Source organism: Pristis pectinata, chromosome 6 (genome assembly GCF_009764475.1).
Source record: "Pristis pectinata isolate sPriPec2 chromosome 6, sPriPec2.1.pri, whole genome shotgun sequence".
NCBI lineage: Eukaryota > Metazoa > Chordata > Chondrichthyes > Rhinopristiformes > Pristidae > Pristis > Pristis pectinata.
The window spans coordinates 39,128,199-39,145,204 of NC_067410.1; the positions used below are offsets into that span (position 1 = coordinate 39,128,199).

Consider the following 17,006-nt stretch of genomic DNA (forward strand, 5'->3'; position numbering starts at 1 on the left):
AATTACACAAAACTATGGTCTGATAAAGCATGAAGAGTGTCAATTCAGTCCAATGTGACTGTGGTGGCTCTTTGGTACACAATCTAATCAATCCCAGTACCCTGTTCCTTCCCAATAATCCTGCAAATGTTTTCGTTGAAACTTTTGCCAAAATCCCCTTTAAATGTTACTTAACCTGTTTTTACCACAGCTTCAGGCGATAGAGCAGGGATCCCAACAACTCACTCGAAAGTGGGATGTTGCCTTATGTCACCTCTGGTTCTTTGGCAATGATGTTAAATTTACGCCCCTCGCTTGTTCCAAAATCATTCATGATTTTATACACCGTAATCGAATTTGCTTTTCCGTTCTACATGGAGTAACACTAGTTTCTCCAGGCTCCACACATGACTGAATTCTTTCAAACTTAATTTTCTTCCAGTCAAGCTCTTCTGCAATGATGCGGATGGCCTTACTTCACACCTTAGGAATAATGAACTGAACACATTATGCCAGCTGAGACCTAACCAAGGCTTTATAATGGATTAGCATAATTTCCTTGCTTTTGTACTTTATTCCTCTGTTAATAAAGCTTGCTAACACTTTTATAAGCTTGTCTTGCCACTTTCAAAGGCCCACATGCAACATACTTCTTGTTCATTACATCAATACCATTTAGCTCACATTACTTCTTGACAACACACACTGTTGCTTTTTCCTTCAGAGATGCTTGAATTAAAATTAGAATATTTGATTTTCACTAATTTTCTTAGAATTTATTGTACTTTCCCTCCTAATTTTCATGTCTTTATTTGTGGCTGAAATGAAAAAATGGAACTGGAAAAACTATAAAAGTGAGATTTAAGATTAGCAATAAAATCTGATTTTTAGAGGTATTTATCCATCTTTCTCCTCATTTTGTCTGAAGCAGGGACCAACACACAAGCCCAGTGGGACATCACTCTGACAGCACCCTGTTACACAGGCTGAACAATGCAATCACCAACTCAGATATATCCACAAGGGTGTTTACTTAATGAGCTGCAGAATGATACACCAGGTGACACACAGAGAACAGATGGCCAGAAGCAGGTGGTGACTGTGAATGAGGAAATGCAGTAGCATCCATCTTTCCTATTGAGACGAGAGATCCGGACTTCATTAGTACTGCTTCTAAATGAACCATGCTTTAAAGTATAAATAATTGCTCCAGACATTGCAGCCTTCTTACCCTGCAACAGCTGATGATACCTGGATATACATGATGGATGGGACTTCAAAACTGTGGAACACTGAATATTACTTTGTAACTCCTTAGCTACTTGAGGAGCAACCTTTGCTGATGGAGGCCCTCTGCCAAGTGAATGAAAGAGAAACTAACTGGCTTTTCTTTTCTCAATGTTTATCTTAATGAACAACCAGAATTGTGAGTGGTTCCAAAAAGTTAGTTAGTATCCTGTTTACTTGGCCTGGCTACATCACCAAACCCCCATTTCTGTGCCGCGATATTTAAATAGGCTGCGCCTCAGGTTAAAATGTTGACAAAATTCTAAAATACTGGGCAGAGTTTAACAATGAATTCGGTTCATGGTGTTAAATCCTATCCCACAAATCACATTTTTCTCTGGAACTTGTCTCAACTCCTGCCTTGTTCTCTCGCGGCATTTTGTCCATGAGACCTGATTTCTGTTCTTATTCCAATCAAAGTCGTGTTAACAAAACTTCTCATCTTCAGCCTCATGTTATTTCCATATTTCCTCGTGATGTAGGAGGCCAGTTGGTATGTCGAGGCTGCTAGCACACAGAGCAATCCCATTCCCCCACTGGTTTGCCCTGTATCCCATTCTCCCTCCACAGCTGTCAACTCTACCACCCACCTACACTCAGGGCAATTTACAGTGGCCAGGAAACCTACCAACCTGTACGTCTTTGGGATGTGGGAGGAGACCAGAGAAACCCAAAGTTCAGTTTCGTCAAGTACCATCTACCTTGTTCACTTCAAACTTAAATTCTTCACAAATCCCTGAACACGAATGATAGAAAAATGGAGGTCTATGTGGGAGGGAAGGGTTAGACAGATCTTGGAGTAGGATAAAATGTCGGCACAACATCGTGGGCCGAAGGGCCTGTACTGTGCTGTTTTGTTCTATGTTCTCTGTTCAAAGATAAAGCCCTTGACTTCTCTGCCACACCTTCCTTTTGATGTGACTTCCCAGGACTGTGTCCAGTTTTTCCACAACTCCATGTTTAAATCCCTTCTTTTAGCTTTCTCGCCCATGACCCAACTGTGCCAGTCCCTGTTAAAGTCACATGTAACATTCCCGTGACAGTGGGTGCAGTGAACTAATCCTCCTTATCCAAAACAAACTGACCACATTTTTGGCCCAGTTAGTCTCATCATCCTCCTCTAACTTAACCTCTCTGTTGTTCAGCTAGCAGGAACTGTTCTTGTTGGGGAAAGTTTTATCCATTGAATTGCAAGCAGAAGGTCACCTCCATTGATTGTTCTTCCCACACTTGCATCATTACCTTCGGAGACTTCACAGGGTCAATCCCAAACCCTTTTCAATTTTTCATCTATATATTACCCATTAATTGCATGATCCAAAAACTGATCAAATTCCACTTTGATGATAATGACACTCAGATGTGTCTCAGCGCCAACTTCCTATTCTGCCCATTGTCTCTGATGTGTCACTTGGCTGGTCTGCAATGCAATATTAGATGGGCAGAAATTTCTTCTGATTAAGCACTGGAAACTTTGAAGCCATCATCTCTGAACCTTGAGGAAAGCTTCATTTACGGCTGCCGTTTTCAAATTGGAGATGAGAAAGAGACCTTGCCGCCTTCACCCGGGAATGAGGTTCCAACCATACATCACTACATCGCGAAGATAACCACCACCCCTGTAACATCACTCTACACTCCCTCCACCTCTGCTCATCAGCTGCTGAAACCCTCAACCATCAAAATGTTACCTCAAGATTTCTATCCAATGTTGCCTGACTAATCTCCCATCTTCCAATGGATCTAAATTTGTACTTCAAATCTCCTCTGCCCTTATCATAACTTGCTTTCACCCATTACCTCTGTTGTTTCCAAACTTCACCTGTTCACAGTCTGACAACATTGCAATTATAAAATACATGTTCTTGTTATTAAGTCTTCCTAAAAGCTTTGACGCTCTTTAACTTTGTCACCTCCCCCAGCACAATTGGCTTTTGAGATCTCTAGGCTTCTAAATTCCTAACTCACAGATGTCCCTTTCCAGATTTCATTTGTTTCCTGGAGTCCAATAGTTGTGATATCATGTCAGCCAAATGGTTGTGAAGAATTGATGAAGAATTTAAGTTTGAAATGAGCAGCGTGCACAGCCAAACATATTAAAATATTCCTGCAGTCCTACTGTCACAGACACCAAACCAGGAGGGAAAAAGCACAATTCTTTATTAACTTTTTTAATGTTTTCCTGAATACTGAATATGTGGGAATGAATTACAGTGGAACCAGAAAATGATCAAACTAGGCAAAAAATATAAATATTTATTTCAAAATCCATTATATTTTGTATTATTTATGTGAAGGGATTTCAACTCACATTCATTAAAATCATTGCAAGTGCCAGAGATTTTGATCAGCAGTAATTATGGCTTTGTATACCTTCAGGTGTTTTACAGAGGAACTTGAAATACAGCAATTTAAGTATCTCCCTTGAATTTGTGGAAGAAAACAGTAACAACATAGACTGTAGAGAAAAGCTGGTTCACTGACAGCAGCATCAGGTATTCTGTGTTAAATTGTGCATGCACAAGAATCTCAAAGTTGCTGTCAGCTTAATGGTGTAATGATGGCAAACATTGATGGTTTTGCTGTCAATCCAGTGTGAAATCCAGGCCAAAATTAATGATACAATATAAAGATGAAGCATTACCTTCATTCTTTGTCCCACAACAAATACTATAACTGTTCTTTAATATCTTGAAAATGTTAACAATTATGAATGCCCCCTTCCCCTAAAATACAATAAACTGCATGACAACAAAGACTCAAATTTCTGAGCATGGATGACAAATAAAGCACTCTAGACGTCAGGGTCCGGACAAGGCAAATTCATTTTACAACTATGCCAACAGACAGCAAAGACTATGTGGTAGAATCAGTGAGGCAAGTGAGACAGTATAGGTGATATCTCACAGTCATGTAATCATTGGGTTCAATGTTGTGATATGCATACGAGCAAAATTCAAAGGCAAAGCTTTATTCATATGGAGCAACAAATCAACAATTTTCATTATATTTTTCATATATATTCAAAGGTACTTATTCTCGTATTGAGAGTGTTTGTAAAAGACTCTGTGTAGTACTCTGGAAGTGTAAAATAGCTAAGTGGTTCTGGTGCATGAAATCACTCAATATGGAGTGTGTTGATAATTTGAATTTATAATTGACCTCAAGAACTTGACTGAAGGGTACCATGGGAACTGAATGAGCGTGTGCTTCAATAAAACCAGTTGCTTGAGAGGATCTAAAAACAAAGGCTTCAGTGGTTTGCAAAGGAAAAATAAAGCAAGGTTCTGCATTGCAATATAGGTAGCTCTTCAACAGGCTAATCTGAGCAAAATTACATATTCCTCCACATCCTGATACTTGTATCAAACTAGCCCCCTCAATCTGCTTTTTCGAGCTGACTCAAACTCATTACACCTCACACCTACGTATCTTAAAGGCTCATGATTCTCTTTGCTCCTAAAATCATGATGATCCAGCACCACTGATACACACCCTCTTCTCAATGCAATGTCATCCCTAATAAGCATCCCAACAAATCCTCACCATGACTCAGAGAGTATTTGTTAGGGGTTCCCTATAGTCAGTGGATTTTCAAAGAATGTGATGAGGTGATCTCATGGAGACACACAAGATTCTGACAGGGATTAACTGAGTTGATGTTAAGAGGTTGTTTCCTCCAGTTGGGGAGTTCTGACCAAGAGAGAAAGTTTCAGGATGAGGGGTCAGCCACTTAGGACCGAAATGAGAAATTTCTTGATGTAGTGTCTTGGAAATCTTTCGAACTCCCAATTGCAGAGAGCTGTGGATGCTCAGTTGGGTATATTCAAGGCTGAGATCGAGGACTCGGAGGATATGGGGATTTGGTGGCAAAGTGGATGAAGTACAGAATCAGTCATGATATTGAGCAGTACAGCAGGCTTAAGGAAACATGTGTCCAACTTTGGCTTCCATTTATGTTCTTCTTGCATTCTTTTAAGCACACACCCTTACTTTCACTCAAATACCTCTTCTTTTCCTTTTTTTTTTGCTATGACTTTGGAGAGAGAACAGGAGTGATTCTCTAGCCAAATTTGCAATTAATTCCTTCAGAATTGGGGAACCAGCAGATCGGCAGAATTCTCATCATGCCTGACCATTGGGAATGGGGAGATAAACCTTGCAAGCTACCCAGTATATAGCACGAAGCCACATAGTATATGCACTGTTTCATCTATGCACATAGTATATGCACTCTCAGATCATGCACTGTCTTAGATTGCCACAACTCGGTAGAAAAATGGGAGAATCAGTTGGATTTTCACCCATGTTTCACAAATCAGCAAGAACATTGGGCAGCAACACAATTTGGACCTACAAGAGGAGAAAGGTGCACAGAAAGAAACCTGGGGATAGTCCTGATGAAGGGTCTCAGCCAGAAATGTCCATTGTTCATTTCCCTCCATAGATGTTGCCTGACCTGCTGAGTTCCTCTAGTATTTTGTGTGTGTTACTACAGAAAGAAGCCTCTTTGGAGAAATAAAAAAAGGCAAAGGAAGAGGATAGTAAAGAAATGGAGGGGCGATGCAGAGACCAGTGCACCCCAAACTATTCTGGAGACACTGGCTGGTGCTTGCTAAATGATCTCCTGAATTGTATCTTCAGAGCACTGACAGCATTTACTGTATTCTGTGATATATCTGGCAGTCACCTGGCATCCATTGTAGCAGTTCAGGGCCTCATTCCCCAGAAGTTTATTCGCAACATTTAAGTAAATATTCCTCCCTCTAAGTTACCATCTAGTAACATCCAGGCGCAAAGAGGTCTGGGTGGGCGGGCTGCTGCAGGAGGGAGGCACCAGGAATCTTGCACATGCCTGCACCTGCATGTAATGAGTGGTGTGCCTCAGGGAATCGTGCTGGGGTTCAACTATATGCAAGCCTTTTTAATCACTTGAATGAAGGCACCAACGGTATGTTTGCTGATGACACAAAGACAGGGAGGAAAGTAAATTGTGAAGACGACAGAAGGAGACAAGAAAGGGATATAGATGAGTTACGCAAGTATATTCCTGTCATTAATTTGTATGTTTGTTTGTGTGCTAAAGTACCTTGTGAACATTGGGATTAGGAGCAGAAATCAGTCAGTCAGCCTGCTCCGCTATTTAAGAAGATTAATGCTGATCTAACTGCAACCTCAACAGCTCATTCCCACCTACCCCCCCTTAAGATCTCATCCCTTGCTTATCAAGGCTCTTTCTACCTCTGCCTTGAGCATCTTCGGAGGCTCTGCTTCCATCCCCCTTTGAAGAAGAGAATGTCAAAGACTCATGACTTTCTAAGACAGAAAAAAAATCTGTTGCCTCAATATTGTCTCTAAACCGCATGAGGTCTCATGGCATCAGGTCAAGCATGAGCAAGGTGTTGGCCAGAAAGAATTAAAATCTGCAAATCAGCAAACTGGAATGAGCCAAGGACAGTGGAAGCAGACAGATGTCTTTGTTCTTGCCGTGTGGTCGAAAAAATGGAGGCTGCCGTTTTGTGAGACTGTTTGTGAACTGGTTCTTACTCATGGATGGCTTAATCAGAGCAATTGAAAGTAGACAGAATGAGATTCCTGCTGATGATCTGCTAAATCAAACAAGAAGTTGTTTATTTGGTTAGGTAGAAATGGCAGGCTTGTGGAAGGAACAGCCTGTGCCCAGCGTTTGGCTGACTTGGCTAAACTGCTTTGAACTGGTCTGATTCAGAAAGAACAAAGAAAAGTTACCTGAGGAACAAGTCTGGGGGAAGAGCATTAAAGTAATACTGCTTGTAGCCTTGGGCCAGATCCAATGAGAAGCTGACACAGGCCAGTCAGATAAGCTTGAACCAACAAAACTGAAACACAATAGTTCGATCTGATAAGAAAGAGGATAAGAATGGAGGACTTTGGGTGCCAAAGCATCGAAAACTCTGGAGACCAACCACCGCGGAAGCGGATGACCCCACGTCGAAAATGTGGAGATTACGTCGGAATCAAGAGGAACGCCTGGCCAGTGTAAACTCCTATTCCCGGGTATTGCCTTCTCTATTCTTTGACTGTTCAGGGAGTGTCAGGGAAACCTAGTAGGGGTGCACATAGAAATTTAGTTCTGTATGACTTGCATGCTTGTTGTTAACTGAACCAATAAAGGTATTTATCAGTTAATACAGATTCTCTGTGTGCCTAACCACTCATTATAATTGAGGATAATTACAAGCAACAAAGGCCAGATCCTGATGACCACCTATCACTCTCTCTCAGTTTGATGAGTTACTGCTCCTCCACATTGAACAAACCTTGGAAGAAAGTATCTCGGTCAAAAGAATGGTAGATTTCATTGTCCATCCCCTCTCAATGGCTGCACATTGATCATGAAGGAGATGAATGCATCTGGTAATATGGAGATAAAGTTCAATGCATGATTTGAACTCCACACCTAGGGAAGCCAGCCAGAGCAGCAAATCCCAACACCTGTTCATTCTCAATGTTGTCACTGCAGGCAAGCCAAATTGGTGACCCTTGCTAAGAAGTTATCAATCAGTAACCTCGTATTGGTCTGCCACAAATTTTAAATTACTTCAGCAGAATCCTGGGAGAATCCAGAGGTTTAAAAGTTGAGAGCAGATAGGGACAGGGATATATATTTCCAAACTAGGGTGGCATGTGACTTAGAATCAAGCTTGTTCGATCTCTGTCTATGACAGATGTTGATGATGGCTTGAAAAAAACAGCGTGCAGGTAAATTGCTCTTTTGAAGTGGGGAGATAGAAGCATTGTTCAAAGGAGGTTCTTCTGTGATACTATGTCTTGACCAGTGCTCTTATCCCGGAGAAACAAAGGACTGCAGATGCTGGAATCTAGATGAAAAACACTATGATGCAGGAGGACCATCCTGACCCAAAACATTGACCGCCTGCTTTTCTCCACAGATGCTGTCTGGCCTGCTGAGTTTCTCCAGCATCACTGTTTTTTTCAGTGCTCTTATCCCGTTTCATCTCCTCTGGCAAAAGGATTTTGCCTTTGGGCTCTCTCTTCCTACTCCTAGTTGTGCTTGAAACCTGGTGTGAATTCTGTTGTAGTATCCATATTGAATACAACAGTCTAATTCTCACAAATGACAAACTATCATTGATTCTGACAGTGCCAAAGTACATCCACAGAGTACAATGACCTGCTCCCTATCCACAACCACCACCAAGACAGATCTATAAATAATTAAGGGTCCCATTAAATGGAACTGCTGTTCAGATCTGGTTTCCTATGGATTACCACGCTGTGTATTAGGTGTGTACGCCTGTTCCAGATTAGTAGCACTAGTGACAAATGACCTTTGCAAAGACATTGATTTCATCCCTGGGCATGTCTGCACAAAAAAGCAAAATCAATGTCACAAGTAACACAATAGTGCTATAATTGTGAATCGTGATCAAAATTGTCCACCACCGTGGATTTGTTGCTCAAAGAAAATATGCACTGCACAATTGAATTTCATGTCCAAAACTCCCAAAGTGTTGAAGAAATCTCAATGATATATAAAGTGACCTCACAGCACGGCAACTGTGAACATTTGATCCCATGAGTGGGTAAGAAAACAGCAGAGTAAAGCTTATTTATTGGTATGTATTCCAGAGAGTCCAGAGAGGATTCACAAGCATGTTGCCAGGGCTGGAGAATATTAGTTACAATAAAAGACCAACTAGGCAGGTGTTGTTTTATTCATCACTAAAATGGCTGAGGAGAGGTTTAATAGAAGTGTATAAAATTATGAGCAACAGAAAGACAATTTCCTTTTGCAGAGCTAACTAGGTGATATAGATTTAAGCCAATTGGTAGGAGGATTAGAGGGAAACAATTTATTTCTTGTCAAAGGGTGGTGGGGATCTGGAACTCACAGCCTGAAAGGAGGGAGAGGGAAGCATCAGCATATTTAACAAGTACCTGGTTAAACAGCAGAATTTCCTGTACCATAACCAGGCAGCACAGTTAGTGCTGCTTCTGCTGCAGAGATCCAGGTTCAGTCCTGATCTTGGATGATACTGGGGGGGGTTGACACGTTCTCCTACTGACAGTGTGGATTTCCCCCGGGTGCTGCAGTTTCCATCCACATCTCAAAGACATGCTTGCAGATTAATTAGTGACTGTAAGTTGTCTCAAAGGGGAAAGGTGGTGGGAGAATTGGTGGGGGGCAGATGATGGGCATATGAGAGAAAACAGATTACAGGGAGGTGCAGGAAAGGGAATGATGTGGACTTGATGGGCTGAATGGCCTCTTTCTGTCATGAGAAATGTGAGAAATAAGGCGCCAGACAGGATGTGGGAATAGTTTTTTTCAAATAATAAAAAACAAAATAATTTTTTCCTGGTGTGGACATGATGGTTCAAGTGATCTGTACCTTATCTTTCTATGTCTCTGTATCTTACTTTCTACGGGGCAGGCACGGTAGTGTAGCGGTTCACGTAACGTTATTACAGTGCCAGTGACCCGGGTTCAATTCTGGCCGCTGTCTGTAAGGAGTTTGTACGTTCTCCGTGTCTGTGCGGGTTTCCTCCGGGTGCTCCAGTTTCCTCCCACATTCCAAAGGTTAGGAAGTTGTGGGCGGGCTCTGTTGGCACCGGAAGCGTGGCGACATATGTGGGCTGCCCCCAGGACACTCTACGCAAAGATGTATTTCACCGTTTGTTTAGATGTACATGTGACTAATAAAGATATCTATCTATCTATCTGTCTATCTATCTATGTGACTGCAGTGTCTTCAGTTGATTGTCTGTTTACAGCCAAGTTCCACAAAATACAAGTTAAGTCAATGTCACACTTTCTGATTGCTCGAAATGCCTGAAGTGACAACCCACCAAGTGTTTCTATTTTTAAGCACTTGTTCGACTTGCAAACTAATTTCCCAATCAAAACCAGTCACAGGAAAATTAGTCCAGTTATTAACCTTGTTCACAATGTGATAATTGGTAATAACTGCCAATCAACTTCTCTGGCTGGAAATTTAACAAGTCAACCTGCACAGTCTTATTCTTTCAGACAGTGAATTAGTGATAGAGGTTTTCTCTTTCTGTATCTGACTTGACATCGATTTACCTACTCTAATTTACCCTGATTCTCAGTCATTTCTCAGTTTATTTGTTGTGCTTCATATTTCATTGGTTGAAGTTGTTGGCCCCACTATTCATGAAGGTGACAAGTGTCATCACATAACACTTGATCCTCCCCAGCTACTCACAGTTTTAGGCACATAGATTTTGGAGAAAAAGTGAAACATATGGTACACAAATGAGATGCTTTGCTCGAGAAGGCTTTCGGCCATTAATAATGCTGAAACAGAGAAGAATATGTGTGGTTCAATATTATCTGGAAGTTTCTGTCCACTATTTTTTAATAATAACATTTTGTCTTTTTTGCATTCCATGGATATACATTAAATCATATGAAAGTGCTATATTGGCATAGCTTAGTCAAAGTAACCCCACCATGGACATTTAGGGTTTGTAAGTAAAGATACACATCACATTTCACAACAACTTGTATTACTGCAGCACCTTTCAGGTACCAAAACATTCCAAAGCATTCCAATATAAACATTAACAAATTGTGACACCGTAATTCCTCCTCCACGGGATATACTTGCTTTGTACAAGTTTTACTCTGAATGACTGGTGATTTTGTGTAAGAAACAGAACCACGACGAGGATATTCAGCCCCTTGTGTTGTTCTGCTGTTCGATAAGATCATGGTTGATTTTCTACCTCAGCAACACTTTCTTGCACTAATTTCTTGTTATTATTAAAGATGTCAAGGACATAAGACAAAATAAGTATATGGAAGTGTCATGATGTAAAGAGAGCCAGCCATATGGAAAGGATTAGGGAATGACTTTAAGAGCTCAGAGTCAAGACAGCTGAAATTATGGTTGCCAATGCTAGGGTGATTCCATTCAAGAATGAATCCAGAATTGGTAGAGGGCAGATATTTTGGAGTAAGACTGAAGGAAATTATAGAGATAGTTAAGTTAGGGTAAGGAAGGATTTGAAATCAAGGGTAAAAATGTCATACTCAAGGGATTACTCAACCAGGAGGCGGTTTAAGCCCACAAGCACTGAGGTGATGGTTTAAAGTTGGAACATAAGCATCGAAGTTGTTGATGACAACATTTTGGAAGGAAAATGGTGCAAGACACAATGGCATATATGAGAGCTTGAACAGCAGATGAGTTGTCCAGGGCAGATGCAGACCAAATTACAGTGGCAGAAAGATGCAGTTTGATTGAACTAGTCTGGAGCTCATCTCAAGATCAAATGATGAATGCAAATGAATGTCAATCAACCTTTCTAACATTGAACTATTGCATGTGTAAAGTCCTGTTCCTTTAAGTTTTGAATTTTTTGAAGACTTTAAAAGTACCAAACTTTATTTTTATTTACTTTGCTTATCTGTCTCCTAATCTTTCTTTCCCTCTTTTTCTTTCTGTACCATCTCTCTCCCAAATCCGCCCCACCCCTTTCCCTAGCTGGTTCAATCTACCTGTCATCCTTCACCCCTCCTCAGTCCACCAGTCATCTCAGGCTCCTGACTCACCACCCCCTTCTCCTCTTTACACTGGCTACCTCTCCTCTCAGTCCTGACGCAGGATTTCTACCCAAAATATCGACAATTCCTTTCACTCATAGATGCTGCTTGACCCATTGAGTTACTCCAGCAGATTGTTTGTTGTTCCAGATTCCAGCATCTGTAGTCACGTGTGTCTGCAGTGAATTCACCTGTTTTTATTCACTCTCTAACTCAGTGCTTCTTGCATTTATTTCCCAATCCCTAAATGTCTTTGGTTAAGGGAATTCCGTACACACTTCCTTGTTTACTCAGATGCCTTTTTCTTTCCTCACTGTGCTCACTCTTCCCTCATTATCTTGTTGCATTTCGTCAACATAATGTGGAAGTATTTTGAGGTAAAGAGTGGAGGGGAAAGTCTAACTATGAGCCATCTTGCTAGGTGGCTAGCCAAATCAAAGTCTGACCAATTATGTTTGCACTTTTGCCAGGTCAGGAGTGGGGATGCTCACTGATGACTGCACAAAGTCAATTCAATTTGCAACTCCTCATCAGATTAAGTCCATATTTGTATGCAGCAAGACTCAGGAATGGGATGAAAAGTGGAAGTAACCTTCATGCCACAAAAGTGACAGGCAATGACTATCTTCAACAAAAGAGAGTCTCACCACCTATTCCTGACAGACAACGGCATTACCATCACCAAGTTCCCCACCATCAACATCAGAAACTCATCTGCACAGACACATAAATACTGTGGCTACAAGAGCAAGTCAGAAAGAGGGTATCACCCCAAAGCATTTCTACCATCTACAAGCCATGTCAGGAGAGCGACTGAATCCTCTCCACTTGTCTGGATGACTGCATCTTGAACTACACTCAAGAAGCTTGACACCATATAGCACGACGCAGCCCACTTTACTGGCTCCCTGTCCATGACCTAAAACATTCATTCCTCCGCCACCAGCTGCAGTACATACCATCTACAAAATGAGCAAAATTGTTCAACCAGGCTGCTCTGCAGCTCCTAAACCTGTGACCTTCATCACTAAGAGGGACAAGGGCATCTGGCAACTGGGAACACCACCACCATCTTATTCTTCAATCACGCACTATCCTGATTTGAAAATATGAAAAAGAAATGTTCCTTCATCACTGCTGGGTCTAAATCCTGGAACTCAGTCCCAAGCATTACTCTGGCCTGTTCAAGAAAATAGCCAACCACTACCTTCTCAAGGTCATTTAAGGATGGGCAATAACTGCTTTGTCAACAATCTGAAAAAATTAATAAGTAAATAAAAGTATTCTCCCTTAAAACAAATTCCTTGTCAATAGAGGTTTTCAAGTTTAGCACAAATTTTTGTCATCATTTTGGCACTATATTCTTTCTGAGAACTGAAACACACTGACTCCAGTGCAAAAAGATATTCCAGCTGAGGGTATTTTTGTCTTGTGCTCTTTGCTGAGACTTCATTTTCCTTGACGTGAGCAATGTCAATTCTGAGATTATTTTTAATGTACAGAGTAAACCAGCAGCAATGAACACAGAACAAGCAGGAGGCCATTCAGCCCTTTGTGCTTTGTGCCTGATCTTTCACCTTGGTGCAGCTTCCTTGCACGAACAGATATCTTGAGAGTCAATGTGAATGCTCAAACTGCCAAAAATCAGTAAGTGTGAAAACAGAAAAGAACTCTGAGACAAATGAGCAAACAGAGGTTAAATGACACCAAATTTGCATTTTTAGAGCCTGGAATTTTCAGATATTTGCTTATTTTGCATTTGAATGAAAGATTGAGGAGGATTTGGAAAGAGAAAATGCAATCAGACTTAATTACAGCACATTGAAAATGGAGGCAAGATTGAGAGCAGTGTTCAAAACTTGGACAAATTTGGGCATTAGGGTGACAGCAATTGTTGAGAAATTGAAAGTAATGAAGTGCTGAAAAGTAAACTAAACCTTTGTTTGGAGACAATTTTAGCAAAGGGGGAGATACTCAAGTTATATTTGAAGACAGAGGTAAAAAGTCAAGGATCTCAATAGGATAAATAAATAAATTGAATTTTGCAATCTCTTTATTGACCTTGCAAGAAACGGGAATGGACTTCCTCAAGTGGAGTTGTGCCCCAGTCTTGCAAAAAGAACTATTTCCAACCTCTGATAATCTGAAGATTAAAGGAATATAGAGTGAGCTAATCAACAACATTCTTTTCAGAATACTAGTCTTTGCTAGACTGCTTAATCACACTGTGCATTCACATGGTGGGTTCCTGTTACAGACACCTTTATTGTCCATGATTTCCACTGATGAGTTTCTAATCTCACTGGTTTACTTGGGTGGATTTACTGATTGACAGTGAATATGATTCATGAGAGGCGAAGGGAAGATTCCCCATGGAATATTTTTAAAGAAGAGTTCTGGCAAGAATTTGCCAACTGGTTGCTCTCTAATCTTTGCACTGGCCATTGACATAGTTTGGGATTCATGAAAAAATGCAGAGAAATAACAACATGTAAAAGTTTCTTTGAAATGTATGTAACAATTTAGTGCTAATAACTAAATTTATATTTTACCTTTCTACTTCTTTTTACGTTCTATAAGTGTATCCTTTTTATGCACTCTACCTCTGTTATTCATATAACTTCACAAGCACAGATCATGAGGTTCCAGTTTCGCTGCAGAACCTAATTCAAACTAAGTGTGAAACCGAGAAGTGAGTGCACAGATCACCACAGCTGATTCAAAATATTTTATCCTGTTACTTATTCCATGAATAGAAATTGTGATTACAAACAGCTTGTCCAAAATATAACTTTAAAGAACACATTTGCATTCTTGGATAAGGATCAATGCCCCATTGAACTCCAAATGCAACTTAAAATATTATCACTCTGCTGAAATACACATTGCCAATAATTATGTAAGTATCTGCTGATTTACAATATCTGCTGATTTGTCTTTGCAACAATCCAATTGGAAGATACTGCATATTTCACAATATTGTGCAGAGATGATAAAGAAACTCCAATATTTTTTATTCCGATATTTAAATTTGAACATGGTATTGAAGGTTTTCAACATAAGTAATAAATTCCATACAGGTATTAAAACAATAATATTTTCTTACCTCCCATGAAATTTTCATATTGTCGATATTTGTTCCTTCTCCTTTGACATTTTTTGGATTCTTCTCAGGAACTAAATAAAATGTAATCAATTAAATGAAGAAATTCAATCTCAACAAAATGGAAAAATGGCTCCATTATTTGTAGGTTCATTTAACCCTTGGATAAATTTCAGACATTTAACAACTTAACATTGACTTTTTTTTTATAAGTATAATTATTCTAATTTTATTAAAAGGAATCCACTGTTGCTTTTATCTGTATTAAATGGAATTGAATGAAAGTGGGAAGCATTGATATCGCGCTTATAGATCTACTGTAATATGATGGATTACTTAATGGATTAATAGTTTGGATCCTGCTGGAAAAATAATGGTATGTTAATGATATAAGCCATTACCAACACAAAAGCACATTCAGGGAATAAGAGATACATCATGAGTTATTAATTTCTCAAATGAAAGTTGCCAGTTTATGGTCCACCATTTGCTTTACATAAATGGCTTCTCGCCCATAACCTCTGTGTTAATTTTCAGAACTTGTGAGAGTTACACATCAATCGCTGATTAGACTACCTACTTAAAATTGGTGATTAAGAGTGTAAGTACCCTTTTAATAACACGTCAATTGTTAATGTAAAGCCAATTGAACTTTCAGACATAGTTCAGTGTCATCATCGCAAGTAAATTCTTTTTACAAATTAAATAATAATTCTGAACTTTTATATGTTTCCTTATTTTGCCTTTAAGTTTTTTTTTTCATCTTTTAATAACTGTATCTTCTTTTCCCCTCTCTATTTCTTTTGCTGCACATGTAGGACAGCAATTGTGCATGCTTGCTGTCTGGAGCTAATCAAGTTAAATCTTGAGGGTCTGTCATCAGAAGTAACTGTTGATGATAAATTAAATATAGGGAGCACATTATAACCTTCTGCTAAGGCTTGAGGGGGATAGATCCAGGGATAAACTGACTCCCATCAGAACACACCTGAGATATGAGAATGGTCAGAATTAGTCCCTTGACAGTGAGTGATGTAAAGGAACGTAGCAAAGACCATCAGGGCCTCTGGTGGAATGTGAGGGCAGAGATAGACAGTCTGTTGGTACATGACTGACTTACAGCTGAAAAGAACGTTCCATCCTTCCTGTACAGGAACCCCTGACCTGGGTATGGGCAGGGGCAGTGGGGCACAGTGTGATCACACAGAGCTGGGGATGTCAGAAATGACTGTTCACAAGCTCATTTTTATTTGGCTCAGTGATGATGAGAATGCTTGCACGTTAAGATGCAGCACCACATCCGATTAAGTCTAAGAATGTGACGCTTTGTACAGAGAGTGTGTGGTCCATACCTGGTTAGGTGAATGGCCTTCTCTCTCTCCAGTAGGTGCAAGATCAATCACTGTGAATGTGCTACTGCTTGACCTGAGAATGTATGGTTTCAGTGAACTTTTGTTCCACAAGAGGATGGTCCTTGCACTCAACAGCCACAACACAAAAGGCCTCCCTGCAAACCTACCCCTGTTTCACCACATTACCCCTGACACTAAAATTGTCATGGAGAGACAGAGGAAAAATTTGGACAACTTTCCATATCTTGAGAGCCACCTCATGGTGCACGCAGGCATTGATGATGAAATTCACTGCCGCCTTCTATGCACCAGCGGGGTCTTTGGTCAATTGGGGAAATGGGTGTTTGCAGATCAAGTCCTCAGACCTGGCACAAACCTCATGGTCTACTGGACAGTGATTGCTTCTGTAACCTGGGCTTCCGATGGTAGGCATCTCAAGGTGCTGGAAACATATCAATGGAGGCTCCACAAAACCCTCCATATTCACTGGAAAGATAAGCAAACCAATGCCAGTGCCCACGACCAGGACATCATCCACAGTGCTGAGGTTCTTGTAACACTTGTTCAGCTACTTTAGGCAGCCATATCATTTGCATGCCTGACACCAGATTCCCAAAATTAACATCGTATTTTGAGCTCTGCCATGAGACAGAAGAAAACTTTCAAGGATGTGCTCAAAGCCTCCTTGAAAAATTTAACGTCCACACTG

General features: G+C 40.4%; 1 protein-coding gene across 22 annotated transcripts in view; it reads right to left on the reverse strand.

The window, feature by feature from the left end:
• Positions 1-17,006, reverse strand: part of chl1b (cell adhesion molecule L1-like b) — a 689,122-nt gene that overhangs the window by 215,395 nt on the left and 456,721 nt on the right. For all 22 annotated transcript variants that reach the window (XM_052017114.1, XM_052017111.1, XM_052017119.1 and 19 more), the window contains one exon: positions 14,949-15,019. In XM_052017114.1, the coding sequence (XP_051873074.1) occupies positions 14,949-15,019 (71 nt within the window). The remainder of the gene's footprint in view (positions 1-14,948; positions 15,020-17,006) is intronic.